A 17,876-nucleotide genomic window follows, 5' to 3' on the forward strand; every position below is an offset into this window, starting at 1 on the left:
CTGTTACTAGCATCATTCTAATGCAGTAAAACACTACAAACACCTCTTAGCAGTTGTGTTAGTCAGCAGTATCACTGGGGATCCAGCTTCTCGGGGCCTCGATGGCGAGTCAAGTTTTACGTCTACTGGGCCCCCGCAACGGTATATTTCAGCCCACACCTCGAATGCGAGCCAGGCAAGCAAAATAAAGGCTAGTAAACCGTCCGAGAGAGAGAAACGATTTTATTGTCGAGCTGCTACAACACGTAAACCACTTTGGCAGTCAACAGCTGGTGGTGAAGGAGAGATGCCGTTGCTTTCCGGCCCCACTCCCTTGCCTCCTTGTAACTTAGCTGTAAACAGAGAACAGACATTACAGCAATCAGTGAACAAGTCACACCGGAAGTATTGCCACATGACTGTGCAGAAACTGACCAGCATATTCTGAATCATCAACAGGCACAGCATATACTATCCATCGTAAGGGAGGCACTTGCTTGGTACGTTACAGTAGTAATGTTCTGTCATTGGGGGAGTTGCCCCTACCACCCCCTCTGGATCTGCCACTGATACATAATTTTACAATTGAAGTGTAAAAGAACCAAGCTTATGTGTATATATGTGGTTCACAAAGCCTAAGCCTCACTTCTTTTTGAGGGTGAAGAAGCTGCGCTTGCGGGGCTCGTCCCTGCGCTCGGCCGGCAATGTCTGTGCTCGCGATGGGCCTGCCGTGGCCTCGCCGATGGCTGCCTGAAGCTGTTGCAGCCACTGAGATAACTCCTCCTGCGAAGTGTTCGCATGTGTTTGTGGCCAAAGCACACCAGGAAACACATCAGCATTCCAGTCATGAGATGTCGTACAAGAAATTTTCACATGAACCAATGTTTGACCATGAAAGACTTATTCTTCGTCAGGCCATCAAATATAATTCATGAGGTTTAATGTCCCAAAACCACAACAAGGTTTAGAAAGATGCCTTAGCGGAGGGCTTGAAAATTTTCGACCCCCTGAGGTTCTTGAACGTGCACCTAAATCTAAGTACAAGGGACATTAGCCTTTCAGATTCATTTAAATGTGGCCACCTCATCTGAGATTCGATCCCATCACCTACGGGTCTGCAGCCGACCACCATAATCACTCATCACAGCAGGTTATCAGGCTGATGAAGACTGGTCTCTATTTGGTGAAAACGTTTGCTCCAGTTACACTTATTGTTTGACAAGCTTCTCTGCCTTTGTCTTCCCGGAAACTTCTGCCGTGTTCCGATTAGAATTCCCATTACATCTGTGCTTCTATGCCTGAAACCCTACTTAGTCAGAAGAGTGGCATTTCTACAGTAAAAGAAAGTGGTACTAATTGATGTAACTCATGAAATTTATTCTGAACAACGTGTGTGAACACCCTAGTATAATTTATAAACTACAGTGCATACTGTAAATCAATCTTATCATTTTATTGAAGTTTTGTAGATTTGGCAATTACATGTTTTAGTTTGCTGTGCTCGCAATGTCAACTTGTTCGAGCAGTGCTGTTCCAGGATCAAAACTGTGCTAACTACTGAAAAGATTCAAATCCTGCATAATCTAAGGAAAAAAGTAACTGCAGTGAGGACTTATTAGGTGAACTTTCCTTGACAAACGTAATATTCAATATTGGTGCGTCTACATTAAAAAACTAATGAAAAGCAAAAGCTAACTTTGATTTTACTTTTTAACTTTGCATCTTAGGCTTTAGGTTGACACAATCAGTAATTAATAATTATCTATCACAAGAGAAACTTGTTTTACCATAGAGGTGGCACACGCATAAAAAAAAAAATAAGTGAAAGGCCACCTCCAATTATTATTTATTATTATGTTATTATTAGGGCTCGAGCAGAACAGTGTCTACACCATGCTGGATTGTAGAAAGCCAGCGTCCCAGAGCTACGTCGAAAGTTTTCACAGGAGCGGTAAATCTTTTAGCAGCCACAATTACCTTGACCTGCTCGCGCCTTTCTGTGGTGTTTTTTGTCGAGCGAAAAGCCATGGGTCAACAGAGGCGCAACATCATCCCTTTAAACAGGTACGTTGCAATTACCACACCCTTATAAAAACAGGCCATCCGAACATCCCTGAAAAATCCACGCATGCTCCCAGGTAGAAGGTTCGAGCTACCGCTGACAGAGTAGCAACATCTCTACAGGTATGAGCAACACGCAGCTTAAAATCATACCACCACTCTCCTATTTTTCGGAACGCAACTCGGACAACAAAAGCGATGAAGCCGATGACGTTACCTCATCCTTTGCTTGGAAGAGGAACTCTCCACCATTGGAAAGCCTGAGAAGAGAAAGAAAGGAAGAAAAACAAAAACAAACAAGTGAGAGGTTCGGAAAGGTCGATTCGGAAAGGCCGCGCTTAAAGAGAGCACGCGGCGACCCACTTGAGCCGAAAGACGTGCTTCTTCTTGGTGTAGTCAGTAGCACGCTCGGCAGTCGCTGTCCTCAGGTCCACCGGTGCTTCTCCGCGGTAATGGCTCTCAGGTTCCTGCGTGCAACGTTGCCGTCATAAGGGCCACAGACATGGCAAGGGGCTGCACGTAGAACTTCAAGTGCTCCCCATTTCACTAGACTTTGTAGTGCTTGCAGCTTTCACGCTTAAAGACCAAAGGTAACAAGGTTCAAATTCAACTAAACTGATTACAAGCTAGTACAATATATGACTGAATGAAGAAACTACGAGTCTAATAAGTGGACGAATAGTAAACTTAAGGTTCAAAGTGAAGTGAATTCAATGTGAGCAGAGATTTGGCTGACTAGTTTTGGTTCGAATAGTATACACTAAAACCCTGATTTAACAAAAACAAATACGATAACATATCTGTTATAACAAAGTAAGTGAAAAATAGTCCTACAATAGATACAGTATTAGGAACATACCTTTATAACAACTTTTCAAAAGTATAGCAAACATGTTTTTGTCAAATGTCCAGGTTTGTTATAACAAGGTTTGAGTGCATATTGCGTATGACAAAAAAATCAGCATTTCTGTCATGACCCAACTTACTTGTGAAATACTATTTTTAAGAATTAGCACAACGCTTGGGTGAATCTTTCCTTTTAGCTCAAAGTGAAGCAGAAGCAACCTTGAAAATTAGCAGGATGTGAATAGTAAAGTGAGAGTTATAAACTGTAAAATATGTTACGTTTTAGAATTTGCTCTACTTAGTGAAAATAATCTCACATAACATGCTTTTAATCTCACTCATTGAATTGCAGGTAATATGCCCATCTAAAAAGCATTTGTGTGAATTTCCCTGAATAAGTGGTTTCATGGCACAGCAGCACAAACTGCAGTGTTGTGCAGCTGTGCCATGAAACCAGCTTTTGAGGAAGGTTTACAATTTGGGTCAACATATGTCCATTCATTAGTCTCGAATACCTCGAAACCGGTGCTAGTGGAAGGTGAGAACGAGGCTTAAGCGCCTACTAGTTCTGAGTTCTTAAGGAAGGTGTGCCTCAGTTCCCGAACCTGTCGGTAGTGTTTCTGGTCCTTGTACGCGGCCAGTGTGGTTCCCCGGATGACAAGGTATAGCTTCTCCCACGATCGGTTGGAGGCCTTCTTGGTCGTGGACTCCCACTCGTGCTTCCTCATCAGCAGACCCTCGATCTCGTCCTCAGCCGGCCGCTCTGCAAGCACGCAAGCACACTCAGCGACACGCCGCGAGTCTTCGAGCGCGGGTGCGTTCCGAAATGCCCCGGAACCGTCGAGGACCAATCGTGTGGCGATCTAGAATTCAAGCTATCGAAGCAAAACTGGCTCTATTCTCTCAGTCAGAAGAAAAATGAATTAAAAACATACTCTGCTTTTTTTTCCTGAGTGAAACACTTGCATTCACAAACACTCGTCACACAGCCACAGCAAAACGGTCACACAGAGACTAACACTACCGAGTTGGTGCTGCAATAGGTTAGCTGGCGTCTGAAAGTTCATTGTGGCGGTCGACTCGTACGCTACAGTGGTTCGGTGTGATGTACAAAGCATGCGACATGCGGCCAGCTTTTCAACTACCTCAGCCACGATGAACGTCCAAATGCTGCTAGATAATTGCAACGCCAAGATGAGAAACAAAAACACACCCGTCAAGTCCAAAAAAAGGAAGCTTGTAGACCTAATATCTGCAATAATGCAAGACGCACCAGAAGAACTTGTCAGCTTATCAAAGCACTTAGTGATCACCATAAAGATTCTCGCACAAAAGACAACAGTGTTGATTACAGGACACCTAGAACGAAAACTGTTGGAACAAAGGCAGCACGTTGCCCGATGAACATTACTCCTTCTAATAAAATTTTTTAATGTGCATGTCATAATTCTTAGAAGACTTTCAGAAAAGCATTTAAGGTGTTCATCAGTCCATCAGATGCAAATAATGCTTGAATTTAGGGACTGGACAGTCTTAATTGTTACACGAAAATTGAATTTGTTGCACTTTCGCAGAAAACAACAAAAACAAACAAATAAGTATGACACAGGAGAGACTAATGATTCGGACAATACCAACTATTCCAGAACTGCAATTTCGAATCCACTGCTTTTCCTTCATAGCCTAAAGAGGTATTGAGCATTACCTTAAATTCACAATTTAAATAGATCCCATTTAGCCAGAACAGCTCTCTCCAAGAGGGAAATTTACTCTTCCAAAAGTAGTGCAGAAATTTGAGAATTGCTGTTTGCTTGCTGTGTGGCGAGTTATTTTGACGTTAAAGTTACGCCAGATGTGACCTTGCTGTTATTGCGTGAATATAATAAACTATCTGATCTTATATTCAGGCTTGTTTCTCTCGCACATTCAGAAGGTTAGGCTATCGGATCAAAATAATTATGCACGTGCTTGTGCTTATGTGCCCAAAAATAATAATAGTCACGCCAAACTCTCCACAGTACCAATACAAACGCAATTATACACAAAAGAATATAAAGCAAAGTGATAATGCGTGCAATACAAAATTGATTGATATGTGGGGTTTAACGTCCCAAAACCGTGCAATACAAAATTTAGCAACTTAAAGCACAAGATGTTTGCCTATGCAACGCAAAACTTCTTATGCACAAAAACAAAACTTCACTGAACTGTGTTATTGTTATCACTTTATTACTATATAATAAAGTTTTTGTTTAAGAGTTAATCACCAAATTTGTAAAAACACATTAGTCAAAATCTTTTTATTTCTACAATGTCACTGAAATTTTTTCATGTGATGCTTATGCCCGACCAAATTCCCGCACGTCCACTATAAACTTTGATATTTGCATAAAAAATTATCAAAAAAAAACTTTCCTGCAGAAAACAGCTTGGCTATTGAGCCAACCTATGTCACTTAAATGAAAAGTTGCAAAACAAAGGTAAATAAAGGCAATGTAAAATTATAATGGCTAATTAATGAATATTAATGTAATAATATATATATATATATATATATATATATATATATATATATATATATATATATATATATACACAGGCAATCAAGAAAAAAACAATCATTCACAAATAAACTGACCACAATGTTACTAAATGTGAAAACATTGAACGAAACACCAAACGCAATATGAACAAATAATGTGACTATAGCATAATCTAAAACATATAAAAACACCAAAGATAGGTAAACAAAAGACAACTCAGAACAGTGTTGGCACAAAACCACTTACACGTACAAGAGCGAACGCTAAATATCAACTAATCAGCACCCCCAACACTATTTCTAGCTTGTTTTCTAGATCGCCTAGCCAGCTTGCAAGACATACAGAGCTCAGATCTATCTATAGCAACATGCCAGCATTGATTGACAAGACCTATGACACTGTCTGCTGGCAGCAACGTGCATTAACAGTAGTGCTAAGCCTAAAAGAAAGATGTACCACTAGTAAATGCATACTACTGTTATAATACCACAGGGCATAGGAGGCGAGCTGCGGTGAAAGTGATCCCATTTTGCGACACCATGTTTAACTAAAGCATGCAAAACTGCTATTGCTAATGCTAACTATAGTCTGCGTCTACGTTCAGATTCAACAAAAGCTACATCATCGCCAAAGTGGTCAGCTCCCTAGATTTTGCTCCTCACGTAAAGGTGTTCCTGAAGAAGACTATTTGGCGACGTAAATGTTCCGAAGTGTGAAGGTCAGTTTTGTAACTTATGTTATTTGAACAGAAAGGTTATAACCAGAAGACAGCTACCAGTGCCATTTAATCTTTGCAATACATTTCAAGGACGCTTCAGGACACGTACACCAGTACAGTGGGGCCCTGATTACATGACTGAGGTAACATTCAGCGTCGTTGTATAATCTGAGAATCTCAAATTTAAAAAGCTAGGAAGATAGGCAGTGACACTCTGTCTTGCCCCCCAAAAAGTGGGTAAGGACCATCTGAATAATCTCGCAGCACAAACCAGCCTGGCTTCGAAAACTATAGCGTGAATTATTTCCATAATGACAGCCATGATTTCAAAAAATTGATTAGATTTATGAGAGAATGTTTATTCTCAATTGAAAAAAAATTTGGATATAATGCGAATACTTTGCAAAGACAGTACCAGAGGGGCGTCATACAAGGTGCGATTCGTGTAACATTGCATCATATAGTAATTGAAGTACTTGGTACTGCACTACTTTTTAATGGGGGTCTTGCCAGGACCAAACCAATTCGCCACAAAACGTGGGTTGCCAGATAACTAGAGGATGTAGTGAGGTTTAACTGTACAGCTGTAGAAGTCCACACCAGCCCTTCTCAGTTACTCAAACCTCTTTTGGACATTGCCAAAAGTCAAGTGTATAATGGCAATTCCTGCTGCAACAGTGCCTACTACAACTACTAACTGCAGTAAAAAATTTGCCACCGACTAACTTTGTATAGATATGCGAGCCATTGAAGCTCGCCCAATTCAATAATTTCACGGCAACAACATTTTTTCAGTACTGGTGCTTTCTAAAGACGTGCTTTCATGTCTTGTGTTAACACGCACGAACTAGCCCAACAGAAACTGCTGCTAGTGCCTTTTTTTTGGAATGGTGTTTCGCAGTTCAAGGGACAAAGGTAGGCACAGTGACACTTTGTAGGCTTCTGCATTGTACACAAAGTAAACTCCCACTTGGTTCTTAGCTGATGAATCTTGCTGTATTAAACTCTCTAACATTTATACAGAAAACTGCATGCAATGAAAAAAGCACAGTGCAGTGAAGATGACAAAAAAAAACCTTGCAAGAGCGTCTTTTCATTTTGCGGGGTGCAGAGTATATGCAGTTTATATAACCTATAAATAGTCTTTCATTTGTGATTGTTTTCAGTTGACAACACGGACAATGCTAAAGGCTAGGTATTTTTTTTGCAGATGTGCCGCTGCGGTTGCCAGCAGACGACACTGTATGGTGTAGGGTCAGAGATGCTCGCATGTTGCTGCCGAAAGACCCGAGCTCTGCATTGCGCATACGGGTTCGTACAACATGCAACACACAGTGCGCAGGCAGCGTGCTGACCTGTCTCTTCCTCTACGGGCAGCTTCTTCTTGCGCCAGCTGCCGAAAGGCGACTTGGAACGAGAGCGCTTGATCTTGGGCGGAGCTGTCACCATGCAGGGAAGGAAGGCACACACGACAAGGCTGGCTAGCATGCACGTTCGGCATGCGGCCATGCAAGGCGGGTGGCGTCTGCGTGCACTCACTGCTCGGTGCGGACGACGACGCGGCTGGGCCCGACGGGCTGGCGGGCGTGGCGGCAGCAGCGGCGGCGGACGCGGCTGATGCGGCCGTGGCGTGGGGGCTCCCTGGGGCGGCAAGTGCGCGTGCAGCAGTTAGGCCCACGACCCCCGATCCCCCCTGCTTACCCTCTGTTCCAGCTCCGGGCGCTGCAGCCGACACAGCGACCGCCGTCGCCGCGCTCTCGGCGCCGTTCAGGATTGCAGGCTCTCGGGCGGCTTCCGCAGAAGCTTCGGCGTCGACCCTGTAACGTTGACACCCCCCGCGACTGCTAAAGCGATGCACTTCCTCATACAAAGAGGAGGCAGCCCTTTGGCGGAAAAGTCGTGCAACAGAGGTTGAAGTAGGTTTCCGAGCAAATGTTACGACAGCATTGTTCTCTGCCAATTTGGTACAGCTTGTCCACTTCCCACTTTTGGAGCAGCAATAAACGGCCAGTCATGATTCTGGAATGCCTGCCGTATGCACTGAAGCTCTTCCTTATTCGGCAGTTTAAAGCTTATTGAAGAATCACACACTACATGAACAACTGCATTATATATGTGACTAGAATGCACTCCTCGGTCAAAAGAAATCAAAGGCCAAGTGAGGTTAGCGTCTCCTGAACGCTTCATATACTAGTAATACCTGTCCTGGGAAGACGGCTCGTGGCTCGGCGGTGGCTGTAGGGCTGCAAGGCGCTCCATCTCTTCCTGCTGCCGGCGTCTCTCCTGCTCCTCCTCCCGCGCTCGCATCTGCTTGAGTTCGAACTGAGGCCCCGACGACGACAACATGCATGCACCGCGCAGGACAAAGAACTGTAAGCGAAGTATCCTCAAAGCCTCGGCGGCAGCCGGCCACGTCAGCGGTCAACGCTGTTTTTTCGCAGCATGCGCTCAAGGGAGGAGGGGGGGATCTTGCGAAATCAGTGTCAACCGTTAACGCGCTGCTTCAAAATGTTCGTTACCATTCAAAACATTATTGACTAGTGGTCAGGGCACAGGGATGTAGTACCGGTAGGTCAAATGAAAGGAGCATTTATTTTATTAAAAGAAAAAGCAATGGTACTTGTACTGGATAGTAGATAACTGGTATTTAAACAGCAAGTTGCACCCTATACAGTTTTTTCAATAAACTGTAGTAAAACATAAAACTAAAGCCAACAAAAAAAAAAACATGCAAGAAAAATGTGCACTTGCACAGGCAAGCCCCTAGCAGACTTAAAAATCTTCACACAACATATCCACAACTGTGAACTTAAAATTACAATGAATGAACCTTAACGAATGTCACAAAAAGTGAGCTTCTCTACAAAATTAATTCTACATAATACAATGAAAGAGAGGCTCAACAGACTACTACAAATGGTACAAGTTACTTTTTTTATTCATTTGAAAGAAAAAGGAAATAATGCAGTTTAACGGAACATAACTTATTTCTAAATTGTAACTATGCATAAATACTGTATTGCTCCCCTACACTTGGCCTACACGGTATATTTCAATCCATGTTACACCTAACACATGCAGCATCCCTGCACTGAGAGCCATTCGCACAAATTGTAGCAATGCGTTTGGGAGTGTGTGCAGTTATTACAGAGCACCACTACGGGTCAAACAAGAACAGTGATCGCCAAGTAAATGTGTTACCCATGATAAGCACCGAAGGAAACATGAACTATTATAGAACATCCAAACTTCAACATAAGCGTTATACTCCAGCTGGCTTGAGATGATGAGATGATGAAATGACTGCATACTAAGTGCATTATGCATGACACGTACCAGAACAGACATGAGCCTTATACGTATACTGTGTGTCTTAACTAGAACAAAACAGCTTTGTATTTGAGCTTGAACACAGACTAGCATGGTTGACATGATGAATGAAGGTTAGCTTGGCAATGCTGTTATGCGCATGAAGACATACATTGGCTTCACTTGACGTATGCTGCCAGCAAAGCAAACATGAGCTGTGTTGTTCAGGAAACATTTTTATCCCATAACTTACCTTCGAAAACCTCATAATAAATAATACGATATCAGTGTGTCAAGTCAAAGAACCTACTTAAAACCGCTGTCTCTGATGTCGCTCTCATTTGGTATCAGACTGAAGATACTACGTTCTGCTAAACTTCACAGATACTTTATGCCGGGATAGATGATGGAGTACCGACATGCCTTTCATGCTTTTAGTAGTCATGTTGCAAAGAATAGACAGGGAAAGGTTTATCAGTGTATAGGTGGTGTTCATATGAAGGAATTTAGGTAACAGGTACTCAAACATGAGATATTAGTGGTAAACTAGTTATCAAGGCTCGTTAATAAAACAGTGCACAATGTTGAAGCTGCAGTGAGTTTTCACTTGCTTTCAAGAGCCACAGTTTTAAAGTGACAGTTTCACATGCTTCTTCGAGCAGTTACACAGATACCAAAATGTTCCAATGCCCACGATGCCATTGTAAGGTAAACAAACTTCAGTCACACACACATTAGCCAAAAAAAAGATGCTCCGCTTGTAAGGAAGCCCGATGAAAACGGTTCCGTCTACATGGCTGCGAATCAACTTGCACTACAAGGTCATTTTCATCTCGTACGATTTTTGCGAGCTGTACTCCTTGGTTTCATTTGTGCGTGCAAGCACTAGTGCGTTCGTTGGCCGATTGCGTGGATGTACTGCAGGAAAATTTTTCGGGAATTCAGTACTGTAATTATCTGAACTCCATACAAACAATCCATGGCTATTTGCATTGACATTACAATTTTTGCATGATAAGGTGCTCTTCTTTCCTCCATTTTATCTACCTACTTTCCTCTAGTATAATGTTTTTGTGGGTTCTGATGGTATCAGAAGTCAGAATCGGTCTGGAACTGCAAGTACACATCTCGGCAAATGTCGGCATGCTTGGCCAGATGGTGTGATGTATCAAAATAACTAGAAATATATGTGTGCGGTACTACCGGTCAATCGTGGATGAAAGCAATAAGTAATAGTATACCTCCCAGCCCAGTAGTAAGCTAAACCCACTGAGAATTTAAGTTTCGGAGCAAATGAGCCAACAATTTAACGGGAGCAGCAATTGGCACCAGGCTGGTACATGCACGTAAGCTTACCCCCAGCAACACACGGCAAATCTCATGCTTCGGCTAATGCAAGTCAACATGGTTGCTACGGAAACGTGTATATTAAAATTAATGGAGAGCTGAGAGAGTTAGCTGCCAGAAATACACACCAATACGAAAAATTCGAAACAGGATGTTGTAAACCAGCTACACGTAGTAAAGTTACATATTATGCACCTTCGCGATGCACAATCATCAGCAAACACAAAGTTAGGGTTCTGCCATTCAAACAGTGGGCACATTTGCCAGCGCTGCCTGTGGCTACAGCTCAACCCCCCAAGATCCCGTTTTCATAATTCCAACGTATAGTGCGATAACTCCTTTCTGACCTGGTTGCGCAACATATTCACTGCTAGACAGAATGCATGATAGACCGCAGGAATTAATTAAACAATAATAGACGGCAATTTTTTAAAATGTGAAGGTGAAAGCAAACCAGTTTTAAGCGGAAGTGTTTCATACTTTAATGATGCACTTGTATTATAAATGGATCGTTCGAAGATCCCCATCTTTGAGAACTTGTTGAACAATTGCTTATTATGGTCAGGTTATCGCGTTGCACCAATTTGCAGTTGTGTTCCTGTGCATATCGCTTTTTTTGAGTGAATGCTTTTTTGTCAGAACAAATTAGTTAAACATTTTTTCCCTACAGCTATAATATTCTTGCAGACAGCACTGGCAGGGAAGTCCCCTAGTAAAAGTTATTGCACATCACACTATGCAATTGTATTAATTAGCAAGCTAACACCACAACCCTTTCAATTGCAGCAATATTTTCGATAGCACAAGCACGCATGCTATCCTGCAAATGAATTTGTATGTTGTTTCCCTAAGCACCCCAGGAATTCTCTTTACAAGCATTGCATTCTTTGCAGTACATTTCCATTTGAAAATTTAAAGGCAGGCATCAATGCAATCCAACAGATTTTTCCAGCATGTGAAATGGAGCTCTTCACAAACAACAAAAACTTTTTGTCCTGCAAGTCCTGCCAAGCTCTTATAAGCAATCAGTACCAGTCTTTCTTGCCTAGCTCATCGATTCAGTTCCTTTATCTATTGCACTGAATGGCACAGCACCTCTTAAGCTAAGGGCGACAAGTGATAAGAATAAAAGAAAGGATTTCAGCTCTCAGTCAGTGACTGATAAGAGCTGCACTCGACTCTGCGTACTCAACCCAGAGCTAGGCTGGGCGTCTGACAATGCCAAGAATTTGCGTATCAATGGTTGCACAAGAAGTGCTGGAGAGGCTGTACTAACTTATATAGTATTACAGTTTCTTCAACTCCTGCATTTAGTGGGCAGTTTTGGCGGGCTAAAATGCGGGTGCAGTGATGCATTAATCAGCCAATGATGTATGGACAAATGGAAAAAAAAAACAAAACTTTCCAATAGTTGTGATTACAAAATATGGCTGTGCCCAGTGAAGACGAACTCCTGGATTTATCCCTCTTCTCTCAAGCGAGGCAAGCAGCATAATGAGAGCAATGCTTCGGACTTCTCAGTCACTATCTTGTATGCATTCCATAAACTGAGGGACATTGCTATAGCCAACGATTGGTGGAGGTTTCGCAAGCACCGACCAATCGCACTCAGCAAAAACGTCCATTTACACAATGCATACCAGATCACACCTCTGGTGTGCCTGTGCCATCGAAAAAAGTTTTAAAGAAGGTGTTATTAAGCGAGACAGGTGCAAGCCACAATGCCTATCAGTTTTGTTTGCTGCAGGCAAAGTCACCGGCTCATAGATGCCCGAACTGCGTAGGTGGTCGTCTAGCCTACGCAGTGCTCTGCGCCGCTCCTGGACATCCTGGTCCATGCCTTGCAGCTCCTTGAGTTCGAGCTGAGAGAATGGTGCTTGGTGTTTTCTTTTTCTGTCATACCCTTCCACTCGTCTATGCTTCTCCCATTCACTCAACACACACACACACCACACGTTCGTCACCAAGCACACAAGAAATAGAATTGCAGCTTAAGGCGCGAAAACGACACGGACGAAGAGAGACAGTACACACACACGGAGCGCCACTTCCAACAAAGATTTATTTCGAAAGAGCACAGAACATATATAGACACCGCGCGCGCCGTCACCGTGCCTTAATGCGCAGCCGCATTTAAGTAGCGTAACTCCTTTGGCGATAAAGAAATGGAGGCTACGCTAACGCACAGATCACCTAATTCGATTATTCTCTTGGCCTCAATGATTAGTCTTACTGATTTATCAGGGCTTCGGGCGACTACCGCGCAGGCGCTAAAGTTAGGAACGCAATGACAATCCCGGCAGTGAATTGCGAGGTGGCCCTCTCTGCCATTCCTGACGTTGTTATTATGCTGTCTTAGCCTATCATTCAGGCATTGCTCGGTATGGCCTACGTACCATCTACCACACGAACAGGGGAACTCGTAAACCACACCCTTCTGACAAATTACATACTTGTTCTGGTGGTTCACATTGCAGGCCGGAGCTTTCCTGAGAAAGGGGTTAGTCATCTTGCAGAGCCTGGAAAGTTTTAACGGCGCAGAGAAGACCACCTTTACATCAACCTGTTCGGCAATCTTTTTCAAATTATGGGATACGCGGTGTACATAAGGAATCACAGCAAGCTTGACATTATTCTGGGGCGACCCTTCGCTTGTGTGGCAGTTCCGCGACTTCTTCAAAATCTTCTCCGCCACTGACACCAGAATGTGCTGTGGATAGCCCGCCTGCTCAAGACGGTCAACCTGCTTGAGGAAACTGTCTGCTGCTCTGTGTGGGCAGGATTTCTTGAAAGCATTCAGCAGGCACATGTTGGCGATACTACGTTTGACAAGCTTAGAATGGGACGAGCTAAAAGGTAGTAGTGGTTTGTTAGCACGAGGCTCATACTGCCAACATGCATGATCAGTTGTTACAAACAATCTAAGATCTAAAAACCTTATAGTCGAATCGACCGAAAGTTCGTGTGTCACTATTAAGGGCGATAAAACATGCCTAAAAATTGTTAAGGTGTTAGTAACGACTTGGTCGGTGTCCATAAACTTTTTGTCTATGAGAACTAAAAAATCATCTACGAATCTAAAAACCCTGATGACACCGCTACCTTCGAGAAGGCTAGAAATGGTCCTGCCTGCGCGAGCTAAAAACAGGTCACTTAAAAATGGCGCTAAACAGGAACCTATACAAACGCCGCTCCTTTGCAGGTATAGGCTACCGTCCCACTCTACATAAGTCGACCTCAAATACAATTCTAGCAATGCCATGAATTTTCCCTCTGGTATACCTGCGTCATTTTGAAATGACAGGGGGCCGTATTGGTCAATGCTGTCCTGAACACACTGAAGCAACGCATTTTTCGGCATGGAATAATACAAGTCTTTCAGGTCAATGGAAAAGGCGTCGAGGGCTACCCCCGTTTGCCCGGCAAGAAAGTTTACAACTTCGCTGGAATCTTTCACCCGATAGGGATCGTCAACCGTAAGAAGCCGGAACTTATCGAGCAGGAAGACGGCAAGGCATTTCTGCCAAGTATTACGTTCTGACACGATTACTCTGAGGGGGCAACCCTCCTTATGAGTCTTTGCACTGAAGAAGACCTCGAGTGTGCCTGATTTGCTGTTTGCGACGTCCCTAACCAACTTAGAAAGGTTCATACTCTCACAGAGTTTCTTAGCTTCACTTTTTAGTTTGTTGATCTGGACGTTCTCGCGACATTGAAATACAGAACTCAACGCTTGAAGCGCTTTCACCTTGTAAAGGTCCCGTGGGAAGACGGCGAATCCCCCTTCCTTGTCCGAAGGGAGAACGCAGTATAAGTTCGTTTTCAGGTAGGACGCCAAACGACGAACAATAGGACGCCTTGGTTCCCGTTGGTCACGTAGAAGTACATCTACACCACTAGAAACACATCTATCCATTTCACTCGCGGGAGCTAGGCTAGACACTTTGTGCACCAAGGATAGCAGCTCCGGACCGGAGGTCCGCGGCTGCACGGCGAACTTTGGCCCTAAGGCGAGACCCTTGCAGATATCCTCTGGTAACGTGACGTCTCCCTCGGTGTAGATCCTGTTCACTTGTACCGTTTTCACTTTTGGACGATGATGTACTCGCAGTTGTGACAAAGTGCACTGCCAGAGGGATTCGGTTATCTGATTGGCCAGATGACTGAAATGCCGAAACGCCCGCTGTGCTTGCTCCGCTCCCAATGAGCTGTGTAGTTGGCCTTCCAGGTGTATTCGGTAAAGGCGTGCCTGCCTTGACCACTCCGACTTGAGGATGCTGCAGATGCGCTTCCCATGACCCATTGAAGGGCTGAAGCCTCCGAACAGTAGCCTCACGTCCTCAGGCAAAATCCGGTGACGATTGCAGAAAGACAGCATGCGAGCTTTGCATGTGGCGACGGCGATCAACGCGACTGTGGTGCTTGGATTGGAAACACATAAAAGAGAGCCCGATGTACTAGAAATATACGATGTGAGAATAGCAGACTGGGCTTGTTGGTTTAACATAATTGCAGCTTAAGGCGCGAAAACGACACGGACGAAGAGAGACAGTACACACACACGGAGCGCCACTTCCAACAAAGATTTATTTCGAAAGAGCACAGAACATATATAGACACCGCGCGCGCCGTCACCGTGCCTTAATGCGCAGCCGCATTTAAGTAGCGTAACTCCTTTGGCGATAAAGAAATGGAGGCTACGCTAACGCACAGATCACCTAATTCGATTATTCTCTTGGCCTCAATGATTAGTCTTACTGATTTATCAGGGCTTCGGGCGACTACCGCGCAGGCGCTAAAGTTAGGAACGCAATGACAATCCCGGCAGTGAATTGCGCATTAAGGCACGGTGACGGCGCGCGCGGTGTCTATATATGTTCTGTGCTCTTTCGAAATAAATCTTTGTTGGAAGTGGCGCTCCGTGTGTGTGTACTGTCTCTCTTCGTCCGTGTCGTTTTCGCGCCTTAAGCTGCAATTATGTTAAACCAACAAGCCCAGTCTGCTATTCTCACATCGTATATTTCTAGTACATCGGGCTCTCTTTTATGTGTTTCCAATCCAAGCACCACAGTCGCGTTGATCGCCGTCGCCACATGCAAAGCTCGCATGCTGTCTTTCTGCAATCGTCACCGGATTTTGCCTGAGGACGTGAGGCTACTGTTCGGAGGCTTCAGCCCTTCAATGGGTCATGGGAAGCGCATCTGCAGCATCCTCAAGTCGGAGTGGTCAAGGCAGGCACGCCTTTACCGAATACACCTGGAAGGCCAACTACACAGCTCATTGGGAGCGGAGCAAGCACAGCGGGCGTTTCGGCATTTCAGTCATCTGGCCAATCAGACAACCGAATCCCTCTGGCAGTGCACTTTGTCACAACTGCGAGTACATCATCGTCCAAAAGTGAAAACGGTACAAGTGAACAGGATCTACACCGAGGGAGACGTCACGTTACCAGAGGATATCTGCAAGGGTCTCGCCTTAGGGCCAAAGTTCGCCGTGCAGCCGCGGACCTCCGGTCCGGAGCTGCTATCCTTGGTGCACAAAGTGTCTAGCCTAGCTCCCGCGAGTGAAATGGATAGATGTGTTTCTAGTGGTGTAGATGTACTTCTACGTGACCAACGGGAACCAAGGCGTCCTATTGTTCGTCGTTTGGCGTCCTACCTGAAAACGAACTTATACTGCGTTCTCCCTTCGGACAAGGAAGGGGGATTCGCCGTCTTCCCACGGGACCTTTACAAGGTGAAAGCGCTTCAAGCGTTGAGTTCTGTATTTCAATGTCGCGAGAACGTCCAGATCAACAAACTAAAAAGTGAAGCTAAGAAACTCTGTGAGAGTATGAACCTTTCTAAGTTGGTTAGGGACGTCGCAAACAGCAAATCAGGCACACTCGAGGTCTTCTTCAGTGCAAAGACTCATAAGGAGGGTTGCCCCCTCAGAGTAATCGTGTCAGAACGTAATACTTGGCAGAAATGCCTTGCCGTCTTCCTGCTCGATAAGTTCCGGCTTCTTACGGTTGACGATCCCTATCGGGTGAAAGATTCCAGCGAAGTTGTAAACTTTCTTGCCGGGCAAACGGGGGTAGCCCTCGACGCCTTTTCCATTGACCTGAAAGACTTGTATTATTCCATGCCGAAAAATGCGTTGCTTCAGTGTGTTCAGGACAGCATTGACCAATACGGCCCCCTGTCATTTCAAAATGACGCAGGTATACCAGAGGGAAAATTCATGGCATTGCTAGAATTGTATTTGAGGTCGACTTATGTAGAGTGGGACGGTAGCCTATACCTGCAAAGGAGCGGCGTTTGTATAGGTTCCTGTTTAGCGCCATTTTTAAGTGACCTGTTTTTAGCTCGCGCAGGCAGGACCATTTCTAGCCTTCTCGAAGGTAGCGGTGTCATCAGGGTTTTTAGATTCGTAGATGATTTTTTAGTTCTCATAGACAAAAAGTTTATGGACACCGACCAAGTCGTTACTAACACCTTAACAATTTTTAGGCATGTTTTATCGCCCTTAATAGTGACACACGAACTTTCGGTCGATTCGACTATAAGGTTTTTAGATCTTAGATTGTTTGTAACAACTGATCATGCATGTTGGCAGTATGAGCCTCGTGCTAACAAACCACTACTACCTTTTAGCTCGTCCCATTCTAAGCTTGTCAAACGTAGTATCGCCAACATGTGCCTGCTGAATGCTTTCAAGAAATCCTGCCCACACAGAGCAGCAGACAGTTTCCTCAAGCAGGTTGACCGTCTTGAGCAGGCGGGCTATCCACAGCACATTCTGGTGTCAGTGGCGGAGAAGATTTTGAAGAAGTCGCGGAACTGCCACACAAGCGAAGGGTCGCCCCAGAATAATGTCAAGCTTGCTGTGATTCCTTATGTACACCGCGTATCCCATAATTTGAAAAAGATTGCCGAACAGGTTGATGTAAAGGTGGTCTTCTCTGCGCCGTTAAAACTTTCCAGGCTCTGCAAGATGACTAACCCCTTTCTCAGGAAAGCTCCGGCCTGCAATGTGAACCACCAGAACAAGTATGTAATTTGTCAGAAGGGTGTGGTTTACGAGTTCCCCTG

General features: G+C 44.3%; 1 protein-coding gene across 6 annotated transcripts in view; it reads right to left on the reverse strand.

The window, feature by feature from the left end:
* Positions 1–202: 202 nt before the first annotated feature.
* beta-Spec (spectrin beta chain) overlaps positions 203–17,876 on the reverse strand; it is a 48,805-nt gene continuing 31,131 nt past the window's right edge. Inside the window, exons 18-27 of one of the 6 annotated variants that reach the window (XM_037418224.2) lie at positions 12,561–12,665; positions 8,348–8,469; positions 7,849–7,964; positions 7,687–7,788; positions 7,503–7,586; positions 3,492–3,649; positions 2,404–2,507; positions 2,258–2,300; positions 626–762; positions 203–332 (exon numbers count right to left, since the gene is read on the reverse strand). In XM_037418224.2, coding sequence (XP_037274121.2) covers positions 329–332; positions 626–762; positions 2,258–2,300; positions 2,404–2,507; positions 3,492–3,649; positions 7,503–7,586; positions 7,687–7,788; positions 7,849–7,964; positions 8,348–8,469; positions 12,561–12,665 — 975 coding nt within the window. In that variant the 3' untranslated portion in view covers positions 203–328. The remainder of the gene's footprint in view (positions 333–625; positions 763–2,257; positions 2,301–2,403; positions 2,508–3,491; positions 3,650–7,502; positions 7,587–7,686; positions 7,789–7,848; positions 7,965–8,347; positions 8,470–12,560; positions 12,666–17,876) is intronic. The other 5 variants (XM_075867465.1, XM_075867464.1, XM_075867467.1 and 2 more) reach the window with 5 other exon arrangements.

Source organism: Rhipicephalus microplus, chromosome 6 (assembly GCF_043290135.1).
Source record: "Rhipicephalus microplus isolate Deutch F79 chromosome 6, USDA_Rmic, whole genome shotgun sequence".
NCBI lineage: Eukaryota > Metazoa > Arthropoda > Arachnida > Ixodida > Ixodidae > Rhipicephalus > Rhipicephalus microplus.